Source organism: Anser brachyrhynchus, assembly GCF_964034855.1.
Source record: "Anser brachyrhynchus genome assembly, chromosome: 17".
NCBI lineage: Eukaryota > Metazoa > Chordata > Aves > Anseriformes > Anatidae > Anser > Anser brachyrhynchus.
The window spans coordinates 400,705-415,300 of NC_137710.1; the positions used below are offsets into that span (position 1 = coordinate 400,705).

A 14,596-nucleotide genomic window follows, 5' to 3' on the forward strand; every position below is an offset into this window, starting at 1 on the left:
GTGTCATGGAAAACAGTAGTATTTCATTGTATAGTAAGTTTGCTACAGATTAGATATAATATAAAGCAATTGCAAGGTAAAGTGTGTTTTGTCACAACGATTTCATGACTGTAAAGAAATAATGTGTGATACAACGACTCCACTGCACGTTTGAAATTTATAGGGGCAAGTTTCTTGCTGTATGCTTGGGATGCAATTAGGTGGAGAAAATTAACAGAACTTTTTTACTGAGAATATAGTGAAAATCTAACAAGAAGGCAAGAGTAGTACTTCTAGAAGTTGTAGCAGCAATCAGTAGTTATGATTTTCATGCCATAAGCTTTGCAGGGCTTACTCCTTTGGTCTGTTTAGCAGAAAGGTTTCCCTTGTTTCCACTGGAAATTTCTCAGCAGGGTAAGCCCCGGGGTACAGTGCTGGAGTTTGCTTCTTCTCAATTTGATTAATGAATTGAGATTCAGAAAGACCAAGTCTTGGAGTTCAACAACGCTACTGGGATAATTGCAAATTAGCTGGTTTTAGGTTTTTGGGTTGGTTGGTTTGTTTGTTTTTCTCAGCACAAGTCTTGTGTTTTTGAAAGCCGCAAGCACTCCCCAAATGTCTGGTTTTGCACAGGCAGCAGTACTGTATTTTTTAGATCAGGCAGCTCTTGTAGATATGGCTCTGATGTAAACTGTATGTAGCCGTAGGAGCAGGAAACTTGCTACGGCTTGTTACTTGGAGTAAGTCTGACAGAGTGATTTCGAGCTTGTTGAGTCCAGTGTTAAGACGTGATTCAGAGAGTATCAGATTGGAACTGAGTTTACGTTGGAGTCCACAGTACAATTTGTATTTTATTTTCCTTGTAAAACTTTGTTGTCTCAAAGGAAAGACCATTCAAAAAAACAAGTGACCACTTCTTAGGCAAAACAGAATGAGCATGGACATAGGTGCTTGGCATTACCACCAAGCAGGGGATTACAGCCACTCAGGCTTCATTAGTATTGCCTCTTCCATGATATGTAAGCAAGTTCATTATGCACAATCCCTGGCTTCCACCTTTGACTCTTGGTGGTGAGTCTCGGACAGAGCACCAGAGCAAGGACAGATATCCACATACCTTGTAGATGAGAAGGGATAGGCAGAGTTCCTTGTGCTGATGGTTGGATAAGATAGCATTTATATGGTACATAAGCCAAGGCAGGTTTTTGGCTGAGACAAGGAAAGCTCTTGCTTTTCTGAGTTCCGTTTCTGTGAGCACTGTTTTATATCTTTTGATTTCTGCTGCTGAAAAGGAGACATGGGGCATGCTAGGACAGGTTTAGATGCAAGACAGTGTTTTTCCACTTGCTTGAGCAGGAATACAGTATTGGTTTAATAGAGGATGATAATAAGCATGCAGAAGTTTTCTGGAAGTTCAGTCTATAGAACTGGGCAGTGGGTGCACAGCGGCTTTAGGAAAAGACTGTAACTGTGCAGTGTACAGTAAACCATTATTCCATTAGTCTGAAAGTGCAGAGGATATCTTCTGTTTTGCATGTTTCCTGTAACGAATGAGAGATTCTCAGTCTGTTTCAATTCTCAGTAAGTCTCTTATCTGGACCCTGCAGGCTTCATGCTTATTGGGAGTGACATGAAGCTGAACAGCCCTTCTTCGCTAGTAGGACAGGCCCTGACTGAGATTCTGCAGCATCCTGAAAGGGCACGAGATGCCCTGCGTGTCCTGCTACATCTGGTAAGAGAAAGGAAACGCTACAGCACCCAGCGGGCACAGGTAGGGGCATTGGAGCCCATGTAGCAGAGAAGTGATGTTACCTATAGGTATGCATCTATAAATGAAGAATGGGAAGACAAATACCCTGATGTGTAACCACTCACAAATATAAGCCTTCAAACCTTCTCTCTTACCGTAAGGTGTGATCTTGCTAAAACTTTGGGTCAGTGTGAAAAGAGTGGGACACTTTATGGGCTCCCCAGAGCAGATGCTAACTGTATTGTTGCAAAACCTTCCCCAGACCTACCCGATTTGTGTGAGCTGTTGATTTGGGTCTGTGCTTTAAAAATGAGATTATGATTGGGGTTAATTGTTTCTACAAGAAAATAGCTATGGACATGGCAAAGAAGCAGTCACAGAGATGCAGAGCTAGTGAACACTTGCTCTTTGCATACTTGGACGTGAGGCACTTTTGTTCCCAAATTTGACAGTAACTTTCTGTGGGGAGCAGCAGGACTGAGGTCAAGCTGCCAGATGACAAGAATAATCTCATGATTTTTAGTATTTTTCTTTCCGGTGTGTCTTCTGTGGTCCCACAGGAATGTGGAGTATCCATGGGATGGTAGAAACCTATGAGTATTGCTAGTCATCCCAGTTGCTGGGTTTTGTGGACACCTCTCTCTTTACTATTTACCGTATAGCTTCACACTCTTGCCTGGTAATGCACAGTGTACTCAAGAGACTGGAACCTGACAGTGAGTCATCCTGTGTGGACAAACGCAGCTGCCAGGTTTATAGGAGATGATCACAATCAAACTGGTACTTTTTTTCCTGTGGCATTCATTTCCCCAGGATCCAAGAGACCAGTGACACTCATCACAGTGATTTTAAAAATGTGAGTGTTGAGATACTGAAGCCTGTGTTTTCAAGGGCACTGGCATCCTTCTGTTTGTGACAAGCCAAGTTCAGCATCGGCATTGTGATCCCTCAGCCCATAGTTCCTGCATCTTTAATGTGAAAAATGAGGTGGTTAGTAAAAATCGCTTTTAAAATAAGCTCGTGCTGTATTTTCCCCACAGGTGGAGAAATCATTGCAGCGAATCCAGAATGGGCAGCACAATTCCATGTATACCTCCCAACAAAGTGTGGAGAATAAAGTTGGTGGCATCCCAGGCTGGCAGGCACTACTCACTGCAGTAGGATTTCGGTTAGACCCTCCAGCCAGTGGCCTTCCAGCAGCAGTGTTCTTCCCAACCTCTGACCCTGGTGAGCGGCTGCAGCAGTGCAGCACCACCATACAGTCCCTCCTAGGTAAGAAGCAGGCCAGCCGTGGGCTCTGTTCTCATACGTCCAAGCAGACGTCTGCCTTTCCCTGCCTGTCTTTGATGTAAGCCTGCAAAATGATGCTGTTGTTCTAGGCTTCTACAGCAATGTAATAAAAGCATTTAACAGGACAGATGTTTTAGAAGTAAATTTGTACTGTAAATTTTGTCATAGATTGTAATCATTTACCACTGGCTCCAGTATCTGAGAAGTACGATGAGACTTTTTCTTCTTCCAGTTCTCAGTCAGAAACTGTATAATCAAATACAAAGGTGGGAAAACCTTTTGTTTTCTGGAAATTGACGCTGTTTTCAGAACCATTCAGTGATGGGGGAGAGAGGCTTTAGGAGTTATCTGAAGTTATATTCTGTTCAGATTGTTGCGTTTCTAGCAGGCAAGCAACAAGTATTGAACAATCCCTGTTTTTTTCTGTTATTTTTCAGGTTTGCCTAACCCTGCACTTCAGGCACTTTGTAAACTTATCACAGCTTCAGAAACAGGAGAACAGCTTATCAACAGGGTAAGTTGGGAGGTTTTTCTCCAGTACCAGTTTCCAAATGGTTTTTCCCAGGTCAGTAAATTCAGAAATGCACAGAACAGTTTATGCCGTGGTTTATCAGCCCCAGAGGCTGCTAGGAGTCTTCAGGATTTAAATTATAAATTTCTCTGTTTGTGTGAATGAAAGTGTGTGTCCAGAATGATAAAATGCAGGTATATTATTGGGCTGCATGGCCTTGGAAGGGTCTCCCGGTTCAGTGGCAGAAGTGAAAACGTAATATGTACTACAGTGAGGGGGAAGCAAAATATGGGAAATTAATGGTAGAAGCACTAACTGTTTTTTGGCCATCCTATTCAAGGCCTATGTTGGCTCATCTTTGCCCACTGTAATTACCAATACCTCAAGGAACACCTAACTTTGGACAGTGCTCTGTCTGAGAACTTTATCAGGCCTATGCTTTTTCTGGTTTGAGTGCTCATTGCTCTCCTGAAAGAATTCACCTTCTTTAAGAGAAAGGCATTGCCACCTGTGGCTGTGGGAGTCGTGCCCCCCCCCCAGACACACAACCCATCTGCTTGACATTCCTTCCTCTTACCAGTCTTTGTAGTATGCCTAGCAGAACCTAACCTTGCTCTGTGCCACTGGCCTGGATGGCTTTCCTTTATATGTTTTTTACTGTCCTGATTGCTCCCCTAACGAGGTTTATGTTGGTGCTTGCCTTAGTAAGTGAACACTGCACATAGTTAATAGGTGAAAAATATAAAAAATAGGTGAAAAAAATATAAAAAAAAAGGTGAAAAGCTCACTTTCTTTTACCCTTTTTCCATGCAGAAATGTTATAAGGAAGTACCATGGTAAATATCTGGGTTTATCCCTGTGTAGTTTTAGAGGGTTTCTGTCATTGTGAGTCTATCTGCACAAAATACAAAATAACAGCTTTGTAATCATCCATTAAGAAGCCTGCTTTGTCCATCCATTTGACTACGTCTGATTCAAAGAGTTTCTTGCCAAAATTTACAATAACATATGGGATATTTCTAATGGCTAGTCCTTTACGGAATTTTGCTTTTTTTGCCTTGGCTCTTCTGTTAGTGTCTGAGACTTCTGTGGTTGAATAGCAGGGCTATTTTTTTCTCCGTACCTCCAGAGGAAGGCCCAGAGTAAATGGGATATGACGCGTAGAGAATGACATTCCAGTAGATCTGAATGTGTGACAGTGTCAATGACTTTACTTTGTGGTTGTTGTCTTGCCTCAGATAATTAAATCACCCAAACCATTCAGATGGCTGTTGATGACTAGCAAAAGATGCACTTACTATTTCCTCAGGTGCCTCTTGCAATAAGTATTGGCAGGGGTATTGCATTGTTTTTGCAAATGTTCTTCTATAGCCCAAACCCTAGGCAGAATTCCCTTTTGCACAAGAATCTATCTGGTTACAAGTCAGGATTTTTCAGTTTAGCTCTCACATCTTCTGCTGTTACTTGCTTTTCTCCCCTCATTATTCTCAGCAGTTCAGTTGGTGAGACAAGGCTCTGCCTGTCCCAAAGGAGAGAAGACTTTGTTCAAAACTGAAGCATAATTACGAACAGCTCAGTCAGTGGGTGTTGTTTTTTTCTGTCTTTCCAGTAAAGCTGATTGGTGTTGTAAGGGAGCAGGTGCTCTTGACGTTACTGAAGCAGCAAGGCAGGGAGTTTGATCTCTTGCTCTGAATAGAAAATACTTACTTTTAGTGCAAAATGGAAGGCAGGAAACACAAAAGTACGAACTCTGGTACTACTACATATACAAGGAAAAGCTAGGGATTGCTGACTATTTAAGTGCCAATAATATATCCCAGAGAAAACAAGAGAAGGGCTTGTTCTATGTTCAGCCTTCTGCCAGAATGTGGGTTGGACTGGGTATATGCCTGCTATGTGTCTGAGTTGATTGTGATGAGCTGGGCACTCCCAGATTCCAGACGCCTGTTCCCACACTGCTGGACTCCTGATTCACAGCACAAGTCATTTCCATTGCTCCCTTCTTTCTCAGAACAGAGCATCTTGCCAGTCAGGATGCTGTTTTGCATGTGGATGTGTCCCTGCACTGCAGGGCTCCCCATTACAGGCATTTTATAGCACAGAATAACCTGTGTTCTTTCTTTCTTTTCTCCTGTCTTTTCCTTCTTTGTTATTTGCTGCATGAAGGCTGTTAAAAATGTGGTGGGAATGGTGAGTATTACATGCACTGGGGAGTGACGCTGCTGTGCAGAATTAAATGCCTTGGTCACTGCAGAGCCATTTTCCTGAGCTGCAGGGTAGTGTCTTCACCCTGCTTTCAGGCCTGGAATTTGCTCCATGGTGCTAATGTGGAAAAAAGACTGCGTAAGCCTTTGTGGGTTGGAAGAGATGGGTGGTCCTGAGGTTAGCTGGTCCCTGATTAATGACTTTCCATCCTTCCTGCTCTGGCTGTGTTTTTGAGTTAGATGGGATCTTGGCACCTTAATTTGTGTCAGATCTTCATAAACACATTTTTTTCTCAACTTTGCTACTCCTGTCCTTTGAGAACAGTTGAGAAAATTCATTCCTGGGAAACCATAGAGGTATTAGGAAAGTCTGCCTTCCTTCTCCTCACTCAGTTTCTGCTTGCCACACCCCCGACCCTCACTCCTGCTCTGTCTCTAGATTTGCTGCTGTTCAAGTTTGTCCATCATTGCTGTTTCTGGACTGCTCCCTGTGCTCAGACCTTTCATCCCACTGCTCCATTCAGGACCAGCAGCTGAGTGTACAGGTGTACAGGGGAAGGGCTGTTTGCAGTGTATTTCCTTAGCTGTGATTGTCAGAAAAGCAGTTATTTAATTTCTAAGGAATGGCTAATGTTTGCATTGTTATTTTCAGCTACATCAAGTCCTGGTTCAACTTCAGGCAGGTGAGAAGGAACAAGATTTCTCCTCTGCACCAATCCAGGTTTCCATCAGTGTCCAACTCTGGAGGCTTCCTGGCTGTCATGAGTTTCTGGCAGCTTTAGGTAGGAAAACACTTCTTTCTATTATCTTTCTAAAAACTATTGCTAGTTTTATATGGTGGCTTGAAGTAGCGATAAATCTCACAGCTTTAGATTTGTTTGTCTGGGTTCTTTTTGGTCTCTGCATCTCTGGATGTGATCCCTGACTGCTCAGTAAATCTCTACCAGTTCACGTACACAGACGTTTCACTCCCTGTTTGGCCAGTGCTAGGGATGAATATTTCTCTCATGCCCCAAAACTTATCCTGAGTCAGCAGAATATGGATTTCAGGGTTTACAGCAGCTTGGTGCTGTCACGTTGGTTTAAACCCTGTTTTTATTTCAGGATCCTGATCCACTGTTGTTCATAATGCATACTTGTGAGTTTTCTTCTGGTCTTCTACCTGCAGTGAACCAATCATTCCTTTATCTGGGAAACGTGCACAATGGACAAGGACAGGGCGTATCAGGGTGATAGTATGTACCAGGGTCTACATTCTACAGAAGAGGCAGATGAGAACTAAGTATCAAACTAGAATTTATTCTGGCTTGGCTGCTGTTTAGATGAAGGGCTTTGCATGGAAGAGGCAGAAAGAGTTGTCCAAGAAGACTACATGAAAAGCTCATAAAAGTCTAACATCGTTTCTCTCATACATTTATGCCTCTTGCTGCCCAGGCCTCATTTGCTAAATTCCAAGGTTTTTGTTCTTCCTCAGACCCATTCCTGTGAGAAAGCTTTGGACTAATGAATGAACGCTAGGAGCATGTGAGACCCTGTCCCCTGAGATGCATTTAGTCAATCATTCCCTGATAATTGCGTATAATTTGTAGCTAAAATACCAACCAGTGCATTTGTATATCAGTTTGGACCAGATCGATTTGTGTATGTGTGTGTTGAATATGTCCAGCCCAATAAGGCTCCCAAGAAGGTGTGTTAAATAGTAATAAAACCAAACCAGCAAGAGGTACATAGTAAGTGAGGAGACATCATTCCAGGACACTGCAGGATTTCATATCTCTTTGTTCTGTTTGTGTTATAAACAAGATGACACTTGTTTAGGACATGGGATCTTTTTATGAGGTATGATTTTTTGCTCCGTATTCCACTACAGGTTTTGACCTTTGTGAAGTTGGGCAAGAGGAGGTGATTCTGAAAACTGGGAAACAAGCTAATAGGAGGACCATGCACTTTGCTCTACAGTCCTTGCTGGCACTTTTTGGTAAAGCTACTTACAGAAGTTTTTGCTCCTATAACCATCTGATGATTTGATCAGAATGGCTTATATTGTAATCTCACCCTCTTACCTTTTGCAGACATCATACATTCATCGTCATACATGCATCATACATCATACATCATACAAGAGGTGCAGCAAATGTAATTTTCTTATGGAAAACAAACACTAAGACTTGGCTGAGGTCAAAGCTGGGAATAGACTCCAGCAACTGGAAGATTTTGAGATATAAAATCATAATCAATTGACAAGTTCCCAAAGTTTTCCTCTAGGATACTTGGTCTGAGGTTCCTTTCCATGCATTTCCTGGTCTGTGCACATTATTTTTCTCACCTAAGTAGAAGGTTGTTGGTTCTTTTTTTCATTTTGTTTTGTTATTTTTCTTCTGAAGTAGCATAGTGCATGCTTTGTAGCATTTCCTCTTACTTCTGATAAGAACATTACTTGGTTTTATTTCATTTTACTGTGTATCTAGGGGCATGCTTGTACTTTTTTTCCTTTTTTCTTTTTAGATTCTACAGAGCTGCCTAAGCGCCTTAGCCTGGACAGTTCCTCATCACTAGAGTCACTGGCTTCTGCTCAGTCTATTTCCAACCCTGTACCCCAGTATCAAAACCCACCATTCTCTCCTACTTGTCCAGACAGCATTGCATCAGATGCCATTTCTGTGTATAGCCTGAGCTCTATTGCCTCTTCCATGAGTTTTGTTTCCAAGCCGGAGAGCATGCCAGATGGTGTGGGACACAGAGGACGTCAGGACTATGAGAGGCCAAAGAACATCTATCTGCATAGGTCTGCAATACAGAGCCAGTTGTCACCACAAACCAGCACTGTAGCCAGCAAAGATGAGGAAGAGTATGAAGGTTTTTCTATAATCAGCAATGAGCCTTTGGCCAGTTACCAAGAAAACATTAAAACAAGATTTTCCCCAGATAACAAACATCCCCAAACTGGTCAAACTGGAGGTATTAAAGAGCTTGTCAATTCCAAAGGGAGCATAAGTACGCCAAATTCTCCTGTTAAAATGACTCTTATTCCCAGTCCAAACTCACCTTTCCAAAAAGTTGGGAAACTTGCAAGTTCTGATACTGGAGAATCTGACCAGTCTAGCACTGAGACTGACAGCACTGTCAAATCCCAGGAGGACAGTAATCCAAAGCTTGATCCCCAAGAGTTGGCTCAAAAAATCCTGGAGGAAACTCAGAGTCACCTCATTGCTGTTGAACGTCTTCAGAGAAGCAGCAGCCAAATAAGTAAGAGCAAAAATTCAGATGATGCAGCTTCTATGCCAGCAGGTATGTCTGCATTCAGGTCTTCAGAGACCAGTGCATTCAGTAGGCCAGTCAGCTCTAGTCAGAAGAATCAGTCTTCACCTGTTGCAATTAAACCAAAGCCTCCAACGAGGAGTTCATCCCTTCAGAAAGTGAGTTCTGGCTATAATAGCCCCACGACATCGGAGATGTCAAACAAAGAAGGCACAGGCCAATACAGTGGACAGCCATCTCCAAGTTGTGATTTACATGGGTCCTTAACTGAGCAGCCTCACTTTAAGCTCAAGTACCCTAGCTCTCCTTACAGTGCTCATATTTCTAAATCGCCCAGAAATCTCTCTCCAAGCTCAGGGCATCAGTCTCCTGGTGGCAGCACTCCATCTCCTGCTCTTTCTTATTCCTCAGCTGGTTCTGCTCGTTCAAGTCCAGCTGATGCCCCAGACATAGACAAATTAAAAATGGCTGCTATTGATGAAAAAGTGCAAGCAATTCACAACTTAAAGATGTTCTGGCAGAACACTCCCCAGCACTCCACTGGCCCAATAAAGATTCTCCGAGGAGCTCCTGGCACAATGACTTCTAAGAAAGATGTTCTCAGCTTGCTAAATTTATCTCCACGTCACAGCAAAGAAGAAAGTGCAGATAAGCTGGAGCTGAAGGACCTGTCTATTGAGCAACAACTTGCTTCTCCACAAAAGAACCCTCCAAATGGACACAGACACCCTGAAGCTCCAAATGCAGTGACATCAGCTCATTCTTCACCTTCTAGTAGCACTCCAGGAACCGTACTCCCCTTGAGGCTGCCATCTGGGAATGGTTATAAATTCTTATCACCGGGAAGATTTTTTCCTTCCTCCAAATGTTGAAATGTCTTGAGTACCAACTGATGACTTAGAGTCTTGTTAAAGTATTTGCTTCTGCCCACTTGCCTTTATCAATATAGAACCACAGAATATCATCAAAGAAGCCATGGTCATACCCACAGTTGTCAATACACGGGAATGTGACAGATTGGCCCTGTCTGTTACTGTGTGGAAACATGGGCCTTACACAGATGGGTTTTAGTTTCCCTTAACAGGACCTTGGCAAGACTCACTTGATAACAGGTTCTATGTAGTGTTCCATATTTGCTGCAACAGGTCCAACGAATCTTGTTCTGTTCATAAAATACTAGATTTTAAGCCACCTACTTGTATTTCTTATCCTAACAGGAGGTTTTTCAGCTGTCTTTTTATACAAAAATTATACATATCAGGGATTGGAGAGGGAAGCGAGAGGAGTGGTATAAACTTTCATTTATACCGCAAAGAAAGTGTGCACAAGTTTCTGCCTGGAGAAGTACAAGCCGTTTCTTTGGTTGGTTTCAAAGGCTGACAGAGAGGACAAGATAAGACACCTCTAGGTATCTCTGCTAAGTTGTTAGCGAAACACAAGAAATTGCTGGCAATACAACTCCATAGCAGCTTGATACTGGCAGTTCTCTTGCATCATTTAAAGGCTGGTGACACAGACAAGAGGAGAGAGATGCCCCATTCTAAAACCTGCATCTCAGGTAACTTTTTTCTGGAGGGAAACCTTTCAGGTGATTTTTTGCTGGTTGGTCTGCTCCCCAAAAAATGTTTTGGGTATAATGGACAAGGTGAGCCTCAGAATGAGGTAGTAAGGCTGTGCCAGAGACACAAGTTCTGTTTTTATTGAATGCTCCGATCTTTCTGGCACACAGTGTTACGATGGTGAAATTTTCATCCTGGCAATTATTTGGGCAGCACAGATGTCTTCTGTCTGCTAAGTGTGCGCAGAAAAGTGAATCTTACAGTTTCACAGTAGGCAGGAATGTAACGTAAGTGTATGTGATTTAGAAATCACCTGTCCATATAAATCCTTCTCTGATCCTTCTAGATCTTTCCAAATATCTGCAGATGTGTCCCTGATGAGCTCTTTCCCCGGCTAAGGAAACAAGCTTCTTCAGGAGCACGTATACCGGTATACACAGATGAGATAGGCTAGTGTCAGTGTGCAGTCGGAACATGTACGTGAGGGGACATGCAGACCAGCTGTATGCAGAACCTGTGCACCCTCTGATCTGTGGAGAAAAGAGAACCAAGAGCACCCCAGAGGTGATGTGTAAAAAACACTAAGCTTTCCTAGGCTAGATGGTATTTAGGTGTTGTGGATCAAGTTGGAGATGATTATTTTTTTTAAGTGGCCATTAAATGCAGTGATGTAATCAGAATCAAAATGATAATTTATGTGCACTGAAAACTCTGGATATTAACTCAGCACACTTAGATCCAAGCAAAGTATTTCGCAGGCCATGTGCTATGAGGTCGGAGCACTGGATTACCAAGGCTTTTGGTTTCTATTATGCACTCCCAAAATTTGTCAAGTGACTGAAGGCTAATCACTTCACCTCTCTGTGCCTCGTCTTCCCTGTCTATCTAAGTGGGGATAGTAATACTTACGTACCTACCTCACAGAGGTGTTGTGAGGCTTATTAATTAGGCCCTGAGTTTTACATGGATCTTAAGTCAAATTCCAGTCTTGCAACTGACTACCTGAATGGTGAGTGCAGTCAGATCTCTAAATTTATTAGGGTATCGTTGCTGATGCAGATAATTGTTGCACTTGTCGTGTCTGGATGCTCTTCTTGAAAATGTGGACCTGAACATTTGTGATTTTTAGGGGGATCTTGCAGGAAAAGCATGATAGCAGGACAGAGGATTCAATTCTGATACTGTAATATAAAATTACTTAGGTTCAGCTTACTTGTGGTGCACATATGAAACGCTTGCTTAGAGTATATTCTAGAATCCACTGATGTTGGGAGAATGCTTTCACTATCACAAGAAATTAACACAAGTGCTAAAGGCAAAAAATATAGGACTGTGTTGTTATAGTCAGCTAACAATGGATGGTTGATCACAAAAGTTTCAGTACAGAAAGAAAGAGTAGTTACTTATTCATATTATGCAACGTAGCAAAGCAGTCGAGTAAACCCATTCAACTCATACAATTCAAGTTATTTGTCTGTACATTACATCTTTCTGAGATGGTTTGGTGCTAAATATCTTCTCGCCATTAGGTGGGAAAAATTAGAATAGTGGGCCAAAAAGAGTCAGTACAGTATCTACATGTCATGTAGATGGCAATTTTGCTGATCATGCAACTTGCTGTGGTCACGAGACTGCTGACGGACTCCGTGTGACCTACTCCGTTTCCAACCAGCATAACTGTTCTAGAACGACATCCCAGGAACATCCAGGATGGAAGTGGGCAGCTTTTTGTTTATAGCAACAGCAAATATTCCCTGTAGTGCTGCATAACATGCTGGAAATAAGCCTCTTTACTTGTAGTTTACTTCCATAACTAAAGGATCTTTAATCTGTAGAAATTCTATATTGCCATTTTGGTACAAACCATTTTCATGCTGCCAGTAGGTTTCATACTGGCTTTAAGTTTTCAGAAAGAGATAAATCAGGGGTGGGGGGTGGTTCTTCTGTTGTGTTGTTGCTTTTTTTAAGGGGAGGGGAGCATTAGAAGCAGGGAAGGGTTCAGATGTAAGGGAAGTTCAGTATTTGGGAAATTGGTGTTGTATAAATATGGAAGGTGAGTGTCACTAGAACAAGTCTTTTGAGAAATTTATTTCCGTTAGCTTGAGAGAGGACACTTCTATTGGCTTAATGAGAGCCATGCAAATGCATGCTTGCTTGTCTGGGAGACACTTCACACACCTTGTGCCTCACTCCTCCACCACCTGAATGAGAAACAACCCCTTTGTGAAGAAAAGAAGTTTTATCAGGTTTGCCCAATATGTGGAGAAATTCAGGAAATGAAAATAACATGTTCTGCGTTTGATATTAGAATCCCTTCTGTGGAGTTTAAATGCATTTGTCGTCGTCGTATTTGTGCATGGTACAAGTGACAACACTGCTTAATACAGTGAGCAATAAGAATTAGGTGTTACCAACTTCCACATTAAACCTGCCACGTGCAACAGTTCCCCAAGGCCATAGAATGTGTTTTAGTTTGGTTTTATTCAGTATATTTTACTGTGTGAGATACGAATTGCAGATATTTTATTGACTGTCTTTAGCTTAAACTAAAGGGGAACAGTAAATAATCTCACTGAACAAAATCCAGTTTAATTTGATTTTGTTGGTTAGCCTGAACTCTGACTGGTTACTGATTTTCCTTCTTTTTAGTGATACCTTATTTAAACAAGGAAAAAGCATTGAAGGGGTGCTACGCCCATGTATATCACTCTTGGCCATATTTCCTCTCATTAGATCAAACTGGTTCTGTGACCATCTCTTTCAAGTTGCAGAACAGATCCAGGAGGACTGTGAATCTGTGAAGAAACACTGGTAGTTTCAGGCTAGGTGATAATAATGGTTTGGGTTCATTGCATTGCCATGCAGACCAGAAAAGTTGCCAATGTGCATGGAAAACTTGGCCCCTCGGTTGCAGAACTCCTTCAAAGAGCGTTGAAGATGATTACTCAGAGAGGACTGTCAGCAAAGACTCTTCCAAGCAGCAGCCCTTTAGCACTTGCTCTCCTTGTATGCAGTGTTAGCCATGTTTGGCCTATATGGACTTTTTTTGTAAATTAAAACTCTGTTTCCAGACAGCATTAAACTTTTTATATTATGAAATTTACCATGTAAAAAGATTTTCATATTTTTATTGAAATTGCTAAGGCATTTGGCCTTCTTCCTTTGTGATTTCAGTGTCTATTAAAGCATGAGTTCTCTCAGTACTCCAGTCTCTTGTTCTAGGATGACGTTGTTAACAAATTTGTTAGAATACTGCTCTCTGTCCTGGCAGGTGGCTTGGAATTTTGAAGTGTGACTAATGGGGTGACAGCTGTCCTCAACTTCTCCTGTGGAAATGAGGGGTTACTGAGAACTTAATGTATTTTTTATCAGAATGTAGCTCTGCTGCAAATGATGACTGGAAGTTGCCTTTCCTTTTCCTGGTAGGTGGTGGAAACATCAGCATTTGCTCACTGTCTTTCTTGTTTTAGTCAGCAGCAAAACGACATGTAGGCTTGGAAGGAACTTCACGGACCACCTATTTCCACCCCTGCACTGTGGAAGGACCAAGTGCTGAAGGTACGATATATTTTCCCCACACCCTTTGCCATTTGAAACTTGCTTACTTAAATCTTCCCTCTGCTCCTGTGTTAAAGATGCCATTGTCCTTAAAGGAGGTGTTGGTGACCAGATGAAACTAACCAGAATTTGACTTTTTTACGGTCTCTGGAATTTTCATTGATGCCTCCCTCCCAGTTGTGTAAACGCCACCTCTGGCCCTGTTGATAGAAGACACAAACCGTGTCCTAGGTCATGAAACAGCAGGCTGTTACTGGCCTACAGTCTCTACCCTCCAAGTCTTTGATGTGCTGAAAATGAGGTAACCTAAACCACATAAATCACTGCCAATTCCTGTCACTAATTCTTTTGAAAGGGACCGTTCCTGGCATGCTTCTGAAGTGTAGCCGATTCTCTGTATTTGAAGACATAGATGGTGCAGCTCCCCAGCAAGGGTTTTATAGATAGATGGCTGCCTCAGCTTAGTCATGCTCTTAGGATTACCTAC

General features: G+C 42.2%; 1 protein-coding gene across 5 annotated transcripts in view; it reads left to right on the plus strand.

Annotated features, from left to right (window-relative positions):
- TTC28 (tetratricopeptide repeat domain 28) overlaps positions 1-13,754 on the plus strand; it is a 167,615-nt gene extending 153,861 nt beyond the window's left edge. For all 5 annotated transcript variants that reach the window (XM_080558985.1, XM_080558986.1, XM_080558988.1 and 2 more), the window contains 6 exons: positions 1,587-1,711; positions 2,770-3,001; positions 3,457-3,533; positions 6,387-6,516; positions 7,605-7,712; positions 8,240-13,754. In XM_080558985.1, coding sequence (XP_080415111.1) covers positions 1,587-1,711; positions 2,770-3,001; positions 3,457-3,533; positions 6,387-6,516; positions 7,605-7,712; positions 8,240-9,864 — 2,297 coding nt within the window. In that variant the 3' untranslated portion in view covers positions 9,865-13,754. The remainder of the gene's footprint in view (positions 1-1,586; positions 1,712-2,769; positions 3,002-3,456; positions 3,534-6,386; positions 6,517-7,604; positions 7,713-8,239) is intronic.
- The last annotated feature ends 842 nt before the right edge of the window (positions 13,755-14,596 follow it).